At 41.0% G+C, this 21,182-nt stretch overlaps 1 protein-coding gene across 4 annotated transcripts in view; it reads right to left on the bottom strand.

Annotated features, from left to right (window-relative positions):
* LOC140544511 (uncharacterized) overlaps positions 1–21,182 on the bottom strand; it is a 62,997-nt gene that overhangs the window by 11,543 nt on the left and 30,272 nt on the right. For all 4 annotated transcript variants that reach the window (XM_072668098.1, XM_072668100.1, XM_072668101.1 and 1 more), the window contains 12 exons: positions 20,814–20,940; positions 19,747–19,866; positions 18,939–19,086; positions 17,240–17,352; positions 16,756–16,909; positions 16,066–16,314; positions 14,956–15,150; positions 10,267–10,445; positions 8,788–8,974; positions 6,381–6,523; positions 3,270–3,454; positions 695–954 (listed from right to left, as the gene is read on the bottom strand). In XM_072668098.1, coding sequence (XP_072524199.1) covers positions 695–954; positions 3,270–3,454; positions 6,381–6,523; positions 8,788–8,974; positions 10,267–10,445; positions 14,956–15,150; positions 16,066–16,314; positions 16,756–16,909; positions 17,240–17,352; positions 18,939–19,086; positions 19,747–19,866; positions 20,814–20,940 — 2,060 coding nt within the window. The remainder of the gene's footprint in view (positions 1–694; positions 955–3,269; positions 3,455–6,380; positions 6,524–8,787; positions 8,975–10,266; positions 10,446–14,955; positions 15,151–16,065; positions 16,315–16,755; positions 16,910–17,239; positions 17,353–18,938; positions 19,087–19,746; positions 19,867–20,813; positions 20,941–21,182) is intronic.

Genomic DNA, 21,182 nt, shown 5'->3' with positions numbered 1-21,182 from the left:
TCAATTAACTATTGTAACTATGCAAATTCATGTCCAAAATCTCCTTTTAAAACTGCACACCTAATAAACATACAACCCGTCTAAAAACACTGTCATCATTTTGTAAGGCTTGGACCCCTGATGTTTACCACTTGCACTTATTTTGAGGACAGATACCCAACAACCATAGTCCATAGAAATCAACATGTTCTACATCAAATTCAGCCAAGCTAAGTAAACGCTGGCTGTGCTGACTGCTAACACTATTTACACACCATTTGCACACTATTTACACACTATAGCACTATTTACTATTTATCATTTACACACAACCTTTTTCCACCCATCTCTAGAAAGCTACTGAATGTAAAAAGAAGAAAACATGTTTTGGTCAAGGTACTTCAGTTTTGATTGGCTCATGAAAGGTATTTTGCAAACACTGGTCATGAGCTCCAGCTGTGCTGTTTTGAGGAAGAGAAAGGATTCTTTCTGAGAAGATCTTGCTTTTAGCCCCTACTCCCTTTTTAACATTAAAAAAAATCATCAAATCTGTGACTTCACATGGAGAACTGCATGTTTAGACTGGTCTTGAAAATTCTCTAGACAAAATAACCAAGCATGAGTCACTGCAACTGCTTTCAGTGATCATCAAACCCTTTCCTCACTTAAGGGCAAGAAAAGCATGTTGACAGACTCATTGGCACCACTTGCTTACCCACGGCTCTGGAGAATTCGCTAGGAGCCAAATCAATATAATGGACATGAGCTCCCAGGAGACTGTGCACCTCAGCAGAAAAGAGGTACACAGTGTTTGGGCATAAATAGGTCACGGTGCGCCCCCCCTCCAGCGCAGGTCTGTACGCAGGCACCCAGGCCAGGCGGGTCAGGAAGTGATAGAAGGAGGACTTGGTGTCTCTCAAAGGTCGGCCCTGGCCGTCCAACACCTGAGCCCTGAGACACCGAGCATACTTCTCCCTGAAAAACAGAAAACAATAGGAGAGAACGCAATAGGAGAGAATGCAATAGGAGAGAATGCAATAGGAGAGAACATTTCCTTTTGCAGTATGCAATCAGTAGGCAACATGCTAAAAAGTTTAACCCCTTAAAAGCCTATGGCCTGCTGGCAGGCAGACCGTGTTATTAAAAACATTTATTACCAAATAATAGCTTCACCAGTTTGTACAGAAGTCCCTGTAGTCCCTGTTATAAGCCTTGGAGTGTTAAGGGGTTAACTTTTAGAAATGCAGGGACATTATTACAGCTTTGCTCTGTTTGTTGTGTGACTTACATTACATTGTTATTATTATTACATAAAACCACACAATTCATTATAGACATATCCAATTGCAAATTTATTAATTTATATACATTTGAAGCTCAGTTAATATAAATTCTGTAAATATAAATACTTTCTTAGAACTGTTTTTTGAGTTTTCAAACAACAGAAATATACATACAACACACCTAATACCTAGTGGAATGTCCAAAACAGCAAAACAGCCCCAGAGTATAATGCTACCGCCACCACCACGCTTAACAGCTGGAACAGCTGGAACAGTGAATGTCTTTCTGTTACTCCTCCAAACATACCTCTGCCCATTGTGGCCAATCGACTCAATCTGTGTCTCATCTGACCATTAAACTTTCCTCCAGAAGACTTTCCTTTGACCTTAGGGTCAGCTGCAAACCTTCTTGGAACAAAGCATCTTGGTCCACGGCAGCAACATTTTCCACTGTGGACGGTAATACCGGTGTTCCAGCAGCTACCAGTTCATGGGAGTTCTTTGGCTCGGATGACACTAGCGAGATATTGTGGCATGGACTGTATTACGTGATGGAAGGTGTTTATCATAGAGGGCAACTGGTACCACTCGCCAGAGCCATTGTTCCTCTGTTATGCATTGGGAGGCACTCCCTGTCACTCTCCCTGTGGCATGTGTGATGTCCCAGGCTGAGTTCAATCCAAACCAGGAGGGTCATAATATTCTAATATGACTAGTAAGACTATTATGTTGTTCTCAGTCAATGGTGAAATCACTGAAAGTCCAATACTGCCATGATATGATTCATTATGTATTTAGCCACAGGACTGATTATGCTTTTTCAAGTTTATTTTTCTTCTAGAGTAAAATACCCCCCCCCCCTCTCATGTGCACAAATGTGGTATCACTCACAAGTTTCCTAAATGTTAAAAGACCTTCTGAAGAAGGCGTTTTAAGGTGTTTACACAATTGGGGGGTTGGTAATATGTTTAATAAAGATTTATGGAGCATAAACATGGAGTGCTGTGTGTGTCCTGGTTTGACTGCTCGATGAGTCATATGCTACAGCAGGGACAGGACGGGGGGATGGGGAGGTGAAGTGCTAGCTGAATGCACATTTCATAAGGTCATCAGGAGCCCGCGAAAGTTGCCATGACAGTGAATTCTAGAAGCGTCTTCACTGCTGGTGATTAATAAAGAAGGCCATGATGAAGGTCTGCAGGAGTGAACACAGGAGTCTAAGCAGGGCAATGAGCTGGCAGAAACCAAAGACCAGCCCTAACACAGCTGCACTCCTACAGCAGCAATGTGTTGCGGCATGTGTTGCGCCTTTCTCAAGGGTCAATACTTTTTTGCTGACTGGAGCTTCCGAGAATAGGACCCGGGTCTACTTCAGTTTCAGTCCCATCACAATACAGAGCAGCTGAAAGTAAAGCTGCAACAAGGATAGGACATTAAATAGATTGCACAAATCCACAGTGAGCTTCACACTCTGATTTCTAGCCTGAAAGTAACCCAGTAACAGCGCAGAGAAATAGTTCTCTTCAATCTAAGCTTATGAGATCAGAGGGGATAATACACTGACAATGGCCCCATTACTATCCAGCCAACTGTTTAACATGGCTCTTTGGAAGGGATGGAGACTCTTAGCCACCAGCAGGGGGATAAAGGCCATTTCAGCATTTATCTACACAAACTAGGCCAGTAGTGTGAGGAATGTGGACTGGGGAACCAAAGTAGATACAGGACACAATCAACAGATCGCCCATGAGACAAACTGAGTTGCACAATCGAGTGTACAGATTAAGGCATCCAACGGGCAGACAGCAGGACTTGTGTGTTCATACTTAGACAGGAACCATAATGGGTTAACCATTAAAACTCAAAACGTGACAATTATACATCGGGCCTTTGTCAACCTTTTTTATGACATCTGTGATGAAGGAGTGTAAGTGCAACGCCCAAGAAAAGGATTATATATAGAAGGTGTACAGTGAGAGTGTATTTGTGTGAGTGGGGGTGTGTTACCCAGTGTCCCAGTTGTTCTCCAGCAGGCTGATCAGAGCTTGTCTCTGCTGGAGTTTGATGTGGGTGGGAAGCTGATCTGCTGTGACCAGAGAGTGGAACTCCTCACAGTGTTGATCCTCAATGACATACACTCCGTCTATGGGCTTAGGCCACAGCTCGACCTCTGCAGCCCATGGGCTGGATGCCTAAAAGAAAGAGAGAGAGAGGAGATTAGATATAAATCATTAGGAATGTTTTAGGAAACATTTCTCAACCTATTAGACCATCAGTTCAAATAACTCTACAATGCATTGAAAAATGTAGCCACTTTGTCTTTGACTGTAAGAAGAACCAAACTGTCCCCCTCAGCTCAGCGGAAACTGGTTTGGATGGTCAGGAACAACCCTAGATCTACTAAAAGCCTGAAAAGCAAAGGCCTGCCATGAACTTGGAATAGAGGTATAGAGAAATAGTATATATAGACTCCAACAACGCAGCAAGACCTGGTAAACTAGCCAAACTATTTCCATTTCAATTAAAAACTGAAAACAAGTCTCTTGGTTTTTTTGTTTTTTTTTCCCCTGACACTGAAAAAATAACAATTCATTTATTAAATTATCATAAAACAATGATTTAAAGTGTGAGTGAACACTTAATGTTTTATCTACGAACATTTCTTTCAGACTTTTCTAAAAACTAAATATTTTACATTTTATAAATTACACTTGTTTTTTTCTAAGCCTGGGTAGTGCGCCCCCAAGAGGTCAAAAATGCAGTAATTTTGCATTAATTGATGACAAAATTGTGAGGATTTTTTTCCTGTATTACGTGGTGGGCGGCGGCATCCTTCCAAATGGTGATACTCCCACTGGTGGATATACTCTTTAATAGTATGAACATTTTGACTGAATGATCTCTGACATTTTTAAAGTAAATGTTAGAAATCTAGGTTTAATATTACATAGATTCCATCATGACTCTATATATACTCTAGCATGAATACATAATTACATAAGTAAAATAATGGATGGAAATTACATTTACATTCATTATATCTTATTTATTTCTGTATCAAAAAATGACACAGAAAACATGAAACATAAGACTTGAGAATGATTACAGTGTTTTTGTTTGTGTTAAAACAATGCATTAATGTGCAGGTTCTGCAAGCTTTTCTGGCATTGTAAATCATTGCCAATCAAAACAGAGCTTGTCATCATTTTGATGAGCCCTTCGTAAAAAGCAAAGACCGCATTTATACCTGGTCATTTCATGCATTGTGAGTTTCAGGATTATATCTGGATAAGGCCAGATATAAAAGGTCACAATGCAAGTGTGAACACACCCAAGACTCAATTTACACCAGATAGAAATATCCCATCACTCAAACCACTTCAGGAGGTGGTCTTCAGGATCTGTCTCTCCATGGCTTAGTCCACAACCAAAACTCCTCCCAGTACAACCAAAACACTTGTCACGCAACAAGCGAATTTGCATATGCATTCGCATTTGCATATCTTTTTTCAGAATAAAATCCAGATACTAGTCACATAAAGGGACCAGATGTAAACGGGTCAAAATAACAGGGTTGTAAACCGGCTTGTAACTGCATTTGTCCATTTTTCACTCCATCCAAAGTCACATACCTCCTATTTATACCTAGTATTTTAAGCTGTTAGTTGGAAACAACTTCAAATAGTAACCTTTAAAACATAGTTTTAAAATATATATATATTAGCAGCGATTTTAGACTGCAGCTCCAGTTAGATCTAGCAGCGTTGTCATGGTTGTGGGATGAAGCAGGATAGGATATCGGTAGCAGAGGGATTAAGGTGCTAAAGCAGTCTTAAATCTAGCTAGAGCACTGCATGAGCTCCTCACTGCAAGCTGTGATTATGCTCCCAGTCATATAAAGAAGAGTGCAGGATACAGCCGCACTCTCAGCTCCAGAGCTCTTCCAACAGGATGAACAGCCTGATGAACACACCACGAAAATGTGGGTCAAACCCACAAGTGCTACAAATCCATCATATCTCAAAAGACTATCATTTACGCCATCATTTCTCCCTGTTTGTACTCTTTCCCATAAACACATACAAAAGAATATTAACCCAACTGCTGGGTTTAGAACACTAGGTCATTCATTTGGGACCACAGAGCACGAGCTGAGGAAGAATGAGCTACACGCAGTGGGCAGTAATGACCGGATTACGTGACTGGCCATTGTCTGACACAGTTAATGCTGTATTTGAGCCACGGAAGATTTGGCAATACTCTCTCGGTTTTACTGATCACTGTTCTGACTCAGAACTGCTGTCCTTTGATGGTTTACTTTGGAGAAATGACTCATGGCCATACGTTTCACATTTCAAGCATCTATGTGAACAAGCCTAACAGTTGGGTCACTGGACGCTACCACTGTATGAACATACTTGTTTAAATATAAGAGGAAATGTAATTAAAAACATAATTTACTGTATTGTGAAAGTGAACCTTTTAATGGTGAATTCAAACTAGATGCAAATGCAATTCATTTACAAAGTAAGCAAGTAATGCAAACTGAATACATAGCAAAAGGACATCAGACTTCTAAGGATGTGATCCCTGGTGTGATTGATGATTTCACTAAGAACATGAAGCATTTTGCATCTGTTTTAAATTTTTTAAATTGGGTGCATTCTGGCCTCATTATGTATGTGGATCACATACAAACTGCATTTTCCCTAATGCATACACATCTGATGGGGGGCATGTAAAAAGGACTGCGCAAAAATTGGGGTGAATATAAAGGGGTGACTAATTGGGCTCCTAAGTGGCCCTACTGTCTAAGCGCTGGGTTTATTCATGGGATATTGCGGGTTTGATCCCCGGTGATGCCAATCGTGGCCAGAGGTTCAAAAGAGCACAGTTAACCATGCTCTTTCTGGGCGAGTTCGACGGCCTAGCCTACTTCTCACTCAGTTCCTCTCAGAGCTCTTCTGTGTCAAGGCCAAAGTGAATGCTGGCAAGCTTCATTAGACTTTGGCCTGTTCAGAACTTCTACCTGCCTAGACAGTCGTCTCTGTCCTCACCACACATGGTGCCTCTAGTGCCTCTTGTCACACTGATGGCTGAGCCACAGTGCTCTCTTACCAGTTCTGCAACGGTGAAGCTGCGCTTCTCCTTCCTGAAGATCAGCAGATCCCTCACCCCCAAGTCACCAAACAGCTCCCTCCAACCAGACACGTCGCCATCATCCCGCAGGTAGCACAGGTCCAGTAGCACCCAGTCCACACCTGGAAACAAAAAAATGTTTTGTTTTCTGTGATTTAATATTAAAGTGTTAAACTACTATAATAACCAAAACAACTGAGAATCAGCATTTAGCATTAATCTGATATAAACATGACACAATCAAACACTGTATTAAATACCACTCCGTAACAGAGTTGTGAATATGTGATTTGCTGACATACTGATCAAAGGAATATGTCAGTTTTACAGAAGAAAGGCTGAAGAATCGCATGTGATGTTTTGTCCTGTTCTTATTTAAATATTACTAGTTAGCCAGCTAACCCACTACAGCATTTACTGTCGTGAACGGGCTGGACCCTTTGATGAAGAATGGTGTCCACTAAACCACCCACAACAGTAAACTAGTAGTGTATAGTTCTTTGTTTAGCATAAACTGAGGCTGCATGATTATTGTGATAATTCCACACAATAGCGAGGCTAGCAGAGTGCTGCACAGTAGGGTGCAGTACGCAAATCACATTAGTGTGTTCAGTTTCACGTGAGTTTCTGTGGATAAATTTGGTTAAATAATAAAAGTAATAAAAATATTCACATAATTCAGCAAAAGTAACTTTTGCCAATCAAGCATATCATGCAAAACTCTTCAATGAATGTATCTTCGTTGAAAGGGAATGTAAAAAGATTTCACAGACATTTATTACAGTCACTGCGTCATCACATCTGGCTATAAACAGTAGCATTATCAAGCTTCAGCCTTCACAATTCAACAGAGCCCTTGCTGACAGAATGGCAGTTAACATGTCTGGAAGTCTTTCCAACATGAACGTAAGGCTAGTCTGTCTCTGCTGAAGCGGCTGAAGTTGTAATGAGGGGTCCATTTCCAAACCTTGCTAATTAAAAATTGAGTGGATGTTGAATGAATGAATGAATGAATGAATTTTTAATCACAAACACAAGTAAATCCGTCCCACTGTTCAGCCCTGATTCTCCGGTTCAGATTAACTCTCGATTTTTTGGCTGCCTTGTTAAAAAATGGGACATGATGAGCGGAGTTTTTCTGCTGGAGTTGAACATGTTGAAACTGGATGGGGTGGAAACTCTGGGAAGTGTGTTTGGTTGGTACTGGTGTATTTAGGAAAGGACAGTAGTCTCAGCCACTATCAGAAGCTGTGACTATTTACGCCTCAGCTTTACTAAATGCAGATGAAGTGTGATAATGGTCTATTGCCAGTCATTTTGGAGCATTCATTCAGCGTGAATGTTCAACACAACGTAAAGAGAAACTGCCAGATTCAAATGCTTAAGGTAAAAAACGCAAAAATGGGGGTTTAACGATGATATGCCTTTGATTTACTGCGTGTTGTGTGAATAATGGGACAGTACCACAGTTTATTTAGATTTTGTCCTCAAGCACAGGTGAAAGGGCAGCATGTCAGCTTTACGTGAAGCTGTTCCCATCTGGTTTTGAGTTTCCTGCTTGTTTCAGAGGCTTTTAGTTCTCCGTTCTGGCTTCAGTGAAAGGTGATTAACTCAAGAACATTCCAATTTTAGCTCAAATAAACTCCATAGTTATCTTAATACTTATGGTTTGGGTCAGTGTACTGCTGCAAGGCCCATACTTGCACAGCAAATTGTTTCATGGAAGGAAGGTGACACAAACGATGACAAAACTGAATAATAGCGGCATCTGCAACGCGGGCCAGCACCAGCCAGGTCGTGCGCTGGTGTGCTAGGTCATGCATGCTAACACATTTTCCATCCCACATTCACGCTCAGTGCTTACATAACTCTAAGCGCTCCCCACAATTTCATGCCTTGGTTAAGCGCATACAAGGGTAAAGCCCATGTTCTTATGGAGGGTCTGGCCCCTCTTACATCTAGGCCCAGCAACAAAGCCATCAGTAATCAATTACGCAGGACAGGGCGAATGCGGAAAGAGAATAAAGGGCAGAAGCATTGCTTACTCAATCCTGATTCGCCCAGGGCTCGCCCAACTGCTGCTATTTTAGACCGGAAGTTCTCTCTGTAAAGACTCAGTCTTGGTTCTGAAAAGCTCTTGTCATGTTTATTTTCTCTCAGAGTGCTGGACCCACCCACACTGTAGCCAGACATACCTAAAAGAGCTTCGTCCAGAGACAAGCAATACGCAACAGCGAGAGGAGAGTTGAGCGGTGAATCAGAGAGAGGGCCTATTTCTGTTGCTATTTCTGTTGATGGTTGAGGATATGTTGTCATAGTCAGTTCCATCATGTAGAGGACCAGATGACCAATTGAGTCTAGATGAAAAGGAGAGCGCTGTGTTTACCAGGCAGCTTGGTGGGAAGGTCGATGTTGCCGTACTCTTTAGAGAACTGGACTTTGCTCTGGGCAGGACAGAGGAAACCCTTGTTGGTCCAGACGGGGATGTCTGCCCTCAGCGTCCTGTAGTCCTGCTCCTGGGAGTGCTGTTTAATAAACACCAGGTAGCTGACAGTGATGTCCTTTGACTTTTCCTGTGAAGAGAGAGAATTGTGCTGCAGGAATTTAGATAGCTGGAAGGTCGGATGACATTAGTGTTCTTTACAGTAGTTTTAAAATACAGACTTGTGAAGGTGAATAAAGTGGAACTCCATAAAATGTAGATTTAGTGATCTGTTCATCTTAAAGTTCCCCTTGAATGAGAGTTTGGTACATACAATGTGACATAAGATGAACCTCAAACACTGCAAAAAAAACAACAACAACAGAATATCCAAAATCTAGCTGTAAATGGACCAATTCTAAAATCCAGTCCTGACTCATTATATTTACACGCCCAAAGTGGACAAAAACTCACTCCCACCAAAGAAACCCTTTCAATAGTTAAAGCTGGAGATAGTGGTGGTAAAGATATTTTTAGTCCGTTTTCTGAGACAAGCGTGAACATCACTGTAAAACACAGCTGAATACAGCTTGCAGAACCAGGCCTTGTGGTATGCAAAAAGTGCCAAAAATGGTATGCAGCAAATAAAAGCCGGTAAAGTGAGTGGGTATCTGTACTAGGCTAAAAGCTAACAATATCTCACCGGCTTCTACCATCTCTTTCTCTAATGCCAGCCTCTTTTAAAAACAAAAACAACAACAAAAAAACAAACAAACTGGACAACCTCAGACTAGCGCTAGACATCATAAGGGACACTTAAAAGAGGGCCAAGCTGCTCAAGGAAGACAAACCCGGGTATGCGGCCAACAGCCAACGGTAGCTGACCAGTTACAATATACAGTTACGGTACTCTTTAACTGTCGTCTTTAACTTGGTGTTTTTCTTTTACCTAGCGTTACTTTAGTGTACTTAGTGTCTATACATATATTCTTTTATTATACTTAATCTGTTTCTCTCTTTTTATATTGATATTTAGAAAATTATGTCAGTAAATGGAGAAACTGCAAAGTAAAAACTTCTTGTTTCTGCGCCAAGATGACACAGAGAGGACAGAAACACTATCCAGTAAGACTCAGCCGTATGTCTTCAAATACAGGCCATTCTATTTTCTGTGTTTAGTTCAATACACATTGCATGTTTAGGTGGAGGAGGTGTTTTCAATTTTTATTTATCAGAGTATCATTCTGGCACTAAGAACAGTGGCACCAGTAAATCCCATGAATTACTGAGTAACACCTATAAATCTTCCACTGGTATGTAGTTATGAGTGAGGCGTGTAAATATGGAATGAAGGTCACATATTTACTCCTTTAATCAGATTGAAAATGAGAACAGTATTTTCTGTTGCAACACAACTACAGTATGTCCAAGTCATGTTCTGACCTTCCAGGCCATGCTCTTCAGGATGGGGTAGATGTGCTGTTGCAACACCTGCTGTGGCTCCAGTTCGTGCACCTGCAGTCTGCGGAGCAGCTCGCGCACCTGAGAGTTGCCCAGCTCATCCAGACAGGACAATAGCCGTGGCTCCACGATGCTCAGGTCCTTATACAGAGCCCCCATGCCTGCAGCAGAGCAGAGAAAAATGGGGGTGTGAGAAGGTGTCGTGGTACTTTAGTGGTGTTTGACTCTCCTCAATTTTAAACGAATGCGTTTCACAAAAGAGATCCAACTCTCTTAAAGTTTAGTTTGACATGGTTTCATATTCTCACTGTTGTAACAAAGGTCCATGTATTAGAAATGGTAACTTTATAGGAAAAGCATTGAACAGGCCTCATTCACCAACATCTTCCAGAGAATTTTCTTGCGATAAGTTCTTATGGGAAGTCTGAGTTAGATTCATGATGTGTTTTTAAAGTGCAGTACTTGGCTCTTATAATGATAATTGAAAAAAATTACAAATCCCAAATAAGAAAACATCAGTGAATGGCAGAATATCAGTGAAAAGTGTATAAGTGTGGGTTAAGAAAAACATTCTTCTTATGAATCATTGGTAAATAAGGCCTATTGTTCTTTTAGGCTTTAGAGAACATTTTTGTAATGGGATTTATTACGTTTATAGATGTTATTCCGGACCATTTATCATTTGATTGATTGTTTAAACAATGTGATGCATCATGTTTTCAAATAGTGCAACATATAAAAACCAGAAATGGGGCAAAACAAGTAACCTGAGATTTTAACAAGTTTAAAAAATATAGTACACAGTGGCATGTTTGGGCACCTCAAATGTTCTGTTTGGAAAACAGGTAAGTAAGTATAAGATTATCCGACCTGCAAAAGACATGAAGTTAAAGATTCAACATTCTTTTCAAAACAAAATTACTGTATTATGTTTGGACATAATTAGTAAACGTATGTTACTAATTACAGAATTAATGAAAGGAACACCTCTACAACTGTTAAGCATGGGGGTGAATCAAGCATGCTCTGGACTTGTATTGCAGCCAGTGACACAGTGTGTATGGGTTCAGAAGTATGGGTTCAATGAACTACCAGCAATCACCACACCATCTGTAAAAAAGCTGAAGATGAGAAGAGTAGGGACCACCTCAAGAGGCGCAAGCTGAAAGTTCTCAAAGTTCCACAGCCTAATCATCATCAAAATTCTGTGGACAAATCCTCAAAAAGAATCTGGCAGAACTAGAAGGCTTTTGCCAGGAAGAATGGGTGGAAATCCCCCAAACAAGAACATAAAACATAATACCAGCTACAGAAAGCATTTGTAAAACGGGGGTTGTTACTAAGTACTGACCATGCAGGGTGCCATGCAGGCTCTTTTTCTTTTCTGTTATGTTGAAACTGTGCTTTAATAAGTAATCTGGTTTACAATATTAAAGAAAAATCATCTTTAACTATGTGCCTTAGAAATCAGGTCATGTTTACTCGCTTAACTATTCACAGTAACCTTTAGTTATATATACCGGGGTGCCCAAACTTTTGCATGCCACTGACATGCAATGACACTTTTTTTAATCCAAACTACACAAGCCGTATTCAAATACTTTATGCTGAGCTCACCTTAGCATGCGATGCATGGATATCCTTGTCTTTGGAAAGCCACACCCATTCCTTGGGAGCGTGTGTTTTAGTGCAAGAATGACTATGACCCACTTCCTCTGGCACTGATCTCTTTAGACCCCAAAGCTGATGTTTAATTCATCCAACGTCCACTTTTAGCCAAGCTGCTCAGCTTTACCTGACAGCCGCCTCCTATAAAACCTACTTTGTTTTCCACTGGTAATCGAAAGCATCTAGTGGGACTTACTTCACAGCCACAAGTGCAAAACCTACATGTTCCCCAAGCAGCTTAAAGGGGAAAATGCATAATTATGGACCAGGAAATGTAATACTCGTGCTGCTTTTGCATACTGGACATATTGTATATACAGTGGGGAAAAAAAGTATTTAGTCAGTCACCAATTGTGCAAGTTCTCCCACTTAAAAAGATGAGAGAGGCCTGTAATTGACATCATAGGTAGACCTCAACTATGAGAGACAAAATCACATTGTCTGATTTTTAAAGAATTTATTTGCAAATAATGGTGGAAAATAAGTATTTGGTCAATAACAAAAGTTCATCTCAATACTTTGTTATATATCCTTTATTGGCAATGACAGAGGTCAAACGTTTTCTGTAAGTCTTCACAAGGTTGGCGCACACCGTTGCTGGTATGTTGGCCCATTCCTCCATGCAGATCTCCTCTAAAGCAGTGATGTTTTGGGGCTGTCGGCGGGCAACACGGACTTTCAACTCCCTCCAAAGGTTTTCTATGGGGTTGAGATCTGGAGACTGGCTAGGTCACTCCATGACCTAAAAAAATTCTTCTTAAGAAGCCACTCCTTTGTTGCCCTGGCAGTGTGCTTGGGATCATTGTCATGCTGAAAGACCCAGCCACGTTTCATCTTCAATGCCCTTGCTGATGGAAGGAGGTTTGCACTCATAATCTTACAATACATGGCCCCATTTATTCTTTCATGTACATGGACCAGTCGTCCTAGTCCCTTTGCAGAGAAACAGCCCCAAAGCATGATGTTGCCACCCCCATGCTTCACAGTTGGTATGGTGTTCTTTGGATGCAACTCAGCATTCACTCTCCTCCAAACACAACGAGTTGTTTGTACCAAACAGTTCTACTTTGGTTTCATCTGACCACAAGACATTCTCCCAATACTCTTCCGGAACATCCAAATGCTCTCTAGCAAACTTCAGACGCGCCCAGATATGTACTGGCTTAAGCAGGGGAACACGTCTGGCACTGCAAGATCTGAGTCGCTGGCGGCGTAGTGTTTTACTGACGGTAGCCTTTGTAACGTTGGTCCCAGCTTTCTGCAGGTCATTCACTAGGTCCCCCCATGTGGTTCTGGGATTTTTGCTCACCGTTCTTGTGGTCATTTTGACCCCACGGGCTGAGATCTTGCGTGGAGCCCCTGATGGAGGGAGATTAGCAGTGGTCTTGTATGTCTCCCATTTTCTGATTATTGCTCCCACAGTAGATTTCTTCACACCAAGCTGCTTGCCTATTGCAGATTCAGTCCCAGCCTGGTGCAGGTCTACAATTTTGTTTCTGGTGTCCTTCGACAGCTCTTTGGTCTTCACCATAGTGGCGTTTGGAGTGTGACTGTTTGAGGTTGAGGGCAGGTGTCTTTTATACTGTTAACGAGTTCAAACAGGTGCCATTAATACAGGTAATGAGTGGAGGACAGAGAAGCCTCTTAAAGAAGTTGTTACAGGTCTGTGACAGCCAGAAATCTTGCTTGTTTGTAGGTGACCAAATACTTATTTTCCACCATTATTTGCAAATAAATTCTTTAAAAATCAGACAATGTGATTTTCAGAATTTTTTTTCTCATTTTGTCTCTCATAGTTGAGGACTACCTATGATGTCAATTACAGGCCTCTCTCATTTTTTTAAGTGGGAGAACTTGCACAATTGGTGACTGACTAAATACTTTTTTTCCCCACTGTATGTCAACATATATCAACTGCAGTATACCATCGCTGTCACGCAAAAGTACACCAATCAGCCTTAACGTTAACACCACCTTGTTGTTTCTACACTCTTTGTCCATGTAATCACCTCCACTTACTATATAGGAGTTTTATAAATACAGACCGTGGTCCATCAGTTTCTCTGCATACTTTGTTAGTCTACTTTCACCCTGTTCTTCAATAGTTAGGATCCCACCGGACCACTACAGATCAGCTGTTATTTTTTTTTTCTATTTTATTTATGTATTTAATACTTTTAAAAGACCAAAGTCTGACACTCTCTCTTCTCTAAAGACAATTTGTCATTACTCACAGATGATTTTGCAAAGGTCACTTCAAATCTGAATCTGTGAAAAAAATTCTGAAGCTTGAAGAATTTCCAGAATCATCAACTTTAGAAGTAAAAGAAAATGGCTTATAGTAGACATCTATAGCAGACAGTAGTAAGTATAACATCAATAACACAATTACAATAAGATTGTCATTCTAAATGCCTTGGTTTTCTAAAGTGTTAATAATAAATACAAAAATACTTAGAAATCAGGAATTACGGTGGCTTATATGAATATCAATTATTGTATTTTCAATAGTATGAAATCTTACAGTTCCTATTTACAAACTTGCCACATTTCTTCTATTTATTTTGATGCCCACATTTGTCGCACTTGTACATTTTGTAGTTGTGGAATATAAGAAGACTGCGATAGCGCTTGGGATGAAGCACGAACACGTCTAAACCTAGAAGGAAACCTTTTAGAGGGCAGATGCATGCTTTATTCATGGCTTATGCTCTATGTTATCCTGCAATCCGGTGTAAGTGATGACGCAGGTGGCGTTTTGCTTCACTACTGGTGCCCTCAATGACTCACTGCATTTATTCAGGAGAGCTGCTCAAAATGAGGAGGAAGCGTCCTCTCTGTACAGACGGGCCAGGGAGAGGCTGTCTGGCTGAAAGGGCGGCAGTGAAAGCAGACAGGAAACAAAGCAGCCCCTCTGACGTCCCCACCCTGCAGCAACCACTGATGTAAATGAGGAGAGCTGAGCGGTGTGCAGTGTCTTGGAGGACGTCTTCACGTTCATACCTGAGTAAGTCTTCTTTTTGTCACTGAGAGGAAAGAACACGCCCTCTGCGCTGAGAGCCACCGTACGGCCGTCTGCCAGCGGGATCACGGGAACGTCTCTGAGGGCCTGAAGCTGATCGTCTATCTCCCCGTACTCCAGCTCCAGAGCGCGAAAGTTACACGCCAGCAGCTTGGCCAGCTTCCTCAGGCCATAATCTGGGAAAATAGAGTGATTTAATGTCGAAGGCGCGGTAAGGGCTGAATAAAAAGCTCATGAGTCACAGTCCTGCAAATAATCACCCAGTCACGTAATGCTGTGGGAGTACATTTCAATTATGAACATAAACTGCTCAGATTTGACACCAAGCTGTTCAGAATGCTGTGTCTTTTTTGATTTGCAATAAATTACCATATAAACTTTCTAAAGTCAATGGTAAAACACAGCTATTTCTGCCATTTAAAGCAGCCTTGTGCAAAAAGTTATTTCTTGCTCCTAGACTCCTGGGTAATATAAGCTCTGTGCCATTCATTCAGGACAAGCCTTAAGGACACATGCATTTCTAGACAAGCTGAGAGATACAGAAACGTTACCGAAAATCCTGCACTACACAAGTGGTATCCTGCCAGCATTCTCATAAGAGTTATCCCGCCCGCTTAACCTGAGTGACATAGTGAAGGAGCAGCATGTCAGCAGTCCAGAGTGAAGAAGATGCTGTTCTCTGTTTTACAAGTCAGAGGAGCTTCCCAATGTTTTGGGGGCAGTTATTTTATAGTACAAAAAAGCTATATAATGTCTCTATCTTTCCAGCCTGTGCATCCAACAATAAAGGAGGCTCCATGGTTCTTTCATACATTAACAGAAAACTAACACAGTGAAAGTTCTTGGTACTTCATTTTACTAAGGCCAATATGGACATGCATGCATCATGAACCGGTGGGTTCATTTAAACCAGTTAAAAATCAGCCAACAAAATCAACCTAACCAGGGCAGGCCATGACACTATGACCTCTTTATTGTCTCAGAGGGTGGTTGGGGAAAATATGAGACAGTGTGTTATTGAGGTTTTTTTAACCAAGCAACCAGGTTACAGGCAGTATACAGTACATCACTGTTCCAACAAACTGTCCTACCTGACTGAAGTTCGCCGTTTTGGGCGAGGCTCTTGGCCATGGCGCAGATGACGGTGGTGATCTCAGGACCCCTCAGCCGGTGGATGCCCAGAGCGTTGAGGAGGGACTGGGAGAGGGCTGACTGCAGAGCAGGGTGCAGGTAGGACAGGTTAAGGTGCTTAAACAGCTCCTCTCCTCCAATCACCTCCTGGATCAGTGGGTCCTGGCACACAGCCACCTGGGAAGGTAGCTTGAACTCCACTCTGCCCTCTGCAAGGCAATGTGATTGCAGTGACAGAAGAAAAAAAAACATTAAAATAGACATGCTAATCCAGTGCATACAGCAGCCGTAGAAGCTCGGATAGCAAATGCTAAAACACGCTGCACAAAATACAGCTGCAGGAATGAGTAGGTGAACCATTAGAGTACCCAGTTTCCATTTTATTTTCTACTAATAAACCACAGTTACAGACAAACACAATCAGAATCAACTAACAATACATAAACAGTTAAGCACTTTACACAATGTGCTCAATAAAGACAAAAACAGCACACCTGTGTATGTGCTATGACATACACAGTCTATTTAGATTGTGTTTCTCCATTATTGTGACTTGGAAAAAGACCAGTATTAGTAATCAATGGCGAAAGTCAGTTAATTCCACTTACTTTCACTTTCTTACAACTAAAGCCATAAAACAGAAGACTCACCACTGTCCTCCTTGGCTGGCAGGAAGGGTTTACCCTTCAACAGCTGGATGATCTGATTAGCCACAGGGTTGAAGAAGTCCAGGATTTCACTGGGCTGAGGAATGAACTGCAGGAACTGGCAGAGCCCACGCAGCCCACTGAACTCAGGGTGTTTCTATAACGTTTTAATAACAGCTTTGCATTAGTCAACGATAAAGACATTATGAAAACATAAAAAAAAAACATTTGTATCATTTCATCCATTAATATATAAATAAATGACAAACTGAAAAACAAACAAACAAATAAAATGACATACAGTAACATAAGAAATGTATTTTGTTCATGTTTTTCCAGTGTTATTCTAGAAATAAGATAAAAACTTCTAAATGGTCAAAAAGCTCATCATGACTGTTCTAGTAGTGATGGAATACCAGCCTTTCTAGTGTTAAAGAGTAATCTAGGAAAAACTATGTTAAACAGTTACATGCCACTCTGTGCTTACACTGAAAACCTCCATGGCTTGCAGGAAGAGCTGAGGGATCTCAGAACGAAGCCACTGATTCCAAGAACTGTCCCGATCAACATCCTCTCTGGAAGAAGGGATATCAAAATCTCCTGCAGGGAAGAATTGGGAAAAAACATTCAAGAAGTTGTTTAAAACAACTGACTCTCTGTTGACCTTTTTTGTCATCATTACTTTTATATAAATTATCCACAGTGGCCAGATCTGGGGAACAAATACAGGGAAAATAAAATCAATAGTCAACATCATCTACAAAAAACTATGCTGAATTCATTTAAAAAAATAAACCAAGGATGTCAACCAGCAGCAGATAATCAGAGAACCAGCTTACACTTCCACTTGGTTTGATTGGATGATTATCTGACTGTGTAAAATACATCAATTTGTAACATATATATGTTTCCAGAGGAGGTTTAGGTCAACATACAAACACTCCAGTTTAATAATACTTCGCTAAAAGTTGGTTTAAATTATTTATAAAGAATTGAATTTTTTAGTGATAGATATAAACGGCCAATGAGCATAAGCAATAGTAAATAATAACATAAACAAACAATTACAATACTAAATTTGTCAGTTTCTAAACATGTGATTAATACTAATAATTAATCACATAATAATGCTATAATTATAGATAATAATATTTAACCTCCTATCTTTTATTTGGTTTTGAGCTTTTCTCTGTTCCCATTGGCATCTCAGTTATATCAAATTAAAGTTATTTTTAAACTAGTAAAATATAAAATAATGCCACTCATCTGAAATCAACAACCTGTCCTATCCTGTATTACTTGTAGCATGCAGTTATTTACTGGTTTTAAGAGTTTGCTGGTAAAGACACAGTTTATTTAGAAAACTGTCAACTAACCATCAACACTATTGAACCAGTGGAACTGATTTATCAATATGAATTAATTATTAAACACCTTTAATTCGTTAGGCTGATATGTTTAACCGGAGTATACAGGAGATTAATTGTCTCCTAAACGTTTTATTGTGATTAAAACAGTGAAATATGTTGAATGTTAAAGTTACCAGCCTGTTATGAAAATGGAGAACTGATTTTTTTCTTATGAAACGTAGCAAGCAAATGCAAAATGTAATGTCAGAAAGTGACAGAAATACTCCATTAAAGTACAGATGCTTCAGAAATGAACACAAGTACAGTAACAAAGTACTTATACTTCCTTACTTGCCACCTCTGCCTGTTTTTTCAGTCGGCACGGTCATGCAGAAACCTTATACCTTCAAAATGGCAACTTTCCAGGAAAAGGAAAAACATCCTTCTTAACTTTAAATTAAAAACAGTGTCAAAAGATTTTATAGCAAGTCATTTTGGATCATTTTTATTGGATGACCATAAATACTTGCTAATGCGAGAAACAAATGCCAGATTTAAAAAGGCTGACAAAAAGCGTTATTACAAAAAAAAAGTGTTTTCATTCCTTTATGTCTTATAAAACACAACATCTGCATGCATGACACGCATAGCATCATCTCAGAAGATTCTGCTAAAGAATCTGTCTGTAATGGTAGAAAACGGGATTAATGTCAATCATTGGAGATGCAGTTAAGAGGCAAGGTGTAAACAAAGTGTGGACAAATTGTACTGGGACATTATCTGGACGAGAGATGCTCAAAAGTGCGAACAGGCTCAGAAGACTGAGTGAACTCCAACCTTGGACGATGAAGCGGAAGCCGAAGCTGCGCAGCGGCAGGAAGGCAAAGACGGGCTGCTTCGGAGGCTGCACCTTCAAATCGCACGCAGAGCTGTCGCTGAGCTGGAAGGCGAGGGCAAGTTCCGTAGACTCCACGTCCTCCTTAATCTAGGAGCGCACGGAATAACAACAGCATTCGCTTTACTTTAACCTAGAGTGGGAGCTCTGCAAAAGGCTGTAAAATGCAGAGCCTAAATCAACACACTGCAAAGAATGAAGGAGCGCAGCAAGATGACATGTTCTAAAGTCACGCTGAGGGAGAGTTCATAGGCTTTCCCACCAGCTGCTTTCCTGACAAACGGGAAGGAAAAGTGATCGGGGGAAGGAGAAAGATTACAGAGAGAACAGAGGGAGAAACCTGCAGGTACAGCAAGGAGCCTGTCTGTGAACACCCAGAAAGTTCTCAAGGCAAAGGAAATGTATTCAGTACACCTTGTTAAGCTTGCTCGCATTTCATTTGAAGGAGATTAGAAGAAGAAAAAGCATTTTGTGTCCCTGGGGAGCGAGCAGCGGAACACTTACGCAACACAGACAGCGGCAAAACACTGCGCAGTACAGACGGCAGGTTGAGGAGATGCATTTTTCAAAACCCTGAACAAAAGCCAATTAAGGAGGGAGGAAAATAGGCCAGGAAAACTCAGCAGGAATGCAGACTTAAACCTAAACACGGCCTAGACAGGCTCCTATTAGCAATGCATAAAGAAATAAGTGGTGGCAGCAGGCAAGTATGTGTGCTTGAGTGTGTGTGTGTGAGGCAAGCTAGCTAACCTTCTTAGGGTAAAGCAGTTTCTTCACCACCAACCAGCGCTCCACGCCGCCTGTGTGGTCCACTTCCAGTATGTTGTGGCTCAAATCTCTTCTGGTCATTGAAACCAAGCGCCTCTCAGCCTGATACACATACGGAAATCACACAACATCAGATTCTGGTTCATCTTTTTACATTAATGCCATTAATGTAACTTTCTTGCTTCACCTTAAATGATTAAAGACCTGTCAGCATTATTTTGACCAAAATTTGTGGACATCTGGAACGCCCAAGATATTGTTTGACGGCTTATTTACCTACCAGTCCGACCAGCAGGCCCCGTCCCCACCACCACCCATGTCAGACCAGCGGCACACCCTCCTACCACTGCTACCTGTCTAATGACCATGTTAAACCTAAATGGACTCTTAACTATCTGCCACTATTAATATTACCACAATTAACTATCATTACTCTCATTACCCTTACCATCACTGCCATGACTATATTAAGTTCTACTACACCATGATTATTATATTATGCTTATGATCAGAGCAGTTCAACAGTTTAGATGGTTTGGTAACTTTTATCAATAATTTATAAATAGTTCTAAGCAGAGGAGGATGGGTCCCCCTTTTGAGTCTTGGTTCCTCCCAAGGTTCCTTCCTCCAGCTCTGAGGGAGTTTTTCCTTGCCACTGTCGCCGTTGGCTTACTCACTGGTGGTCTTGGATCCTTCATGTTGGATCCTTACATTATGTAAAGCTGCTTTGTGACAACAACAGTTGCAAAAAGCACTATACAAATAAATTTGACTTGACTTGACTTATTTGCATATTGCAGCCTTCTGTAATATCAAAACGGCAACAAACGCTATACTGTGCAGCCCTAATTGTAAACTCTTGAGGATGCCTTGAGGCTCAGGCAACTGGCGCTTCCCAGAATAAAAACCTGAGAGAGTTTTTTTAGCGAATTTGTTTTTTAGTGATTCAGAGCTGCAGGCAGTACATAGTGGCAGTAAGGTTTCATTCCCACCGCCCAAACGAATCTATCTGTGAGACACAGAGGCAACCCTACATGAACTCTGCTCACCTCGTTGTAGATGGTGATGGAGCGCAGGCGGTGGAGGAAGAGCAGGAGTGAAGGGTGCACATCATGGAAGAGGTTCTTGGTCTGGTAGCTCTCGGATCGCAGAGGCAGGAAGATCTTCGTGGTCCAGCTACATGGAAAGTACAGAGCATCAGGCTAGCAGTAAACTACAGGGACTTCTGTACAAACTCTGGTAATAAAAAGGACCACAGGCTGTTTAAGGGTTTGAAAAGATCTCATTTACAATTAGAAAAGTCGTTCCACTGTCTGCAAAATAATGTACAAGTAAAACAACTGCTAACATGGCCAGGCCACACCATCCTAAGAAGTTCAGCCCAAAAGCAGACCACAAGATGCATAAAGAAGTCTCCA

The sequence above is a fragment of the Salminus brasiliensis genome, chromosome 22 (genome assembly GCF_030463535.1).
Source record: "Salminus brasiliensis chromosome 22, fSalBra1.hap2, whole genome shotgun sequence".
Taxonomy (NCBI): domain Eukaryota; kingdom Metazoa; phylum Chordata; class Actinopteri; order Characiformes; family Bryconidae; genus Salminus; species Salminus brasiliensis.
This window is presented reverse-complemented; position numbering and strand designations above follow the sequence as displayed.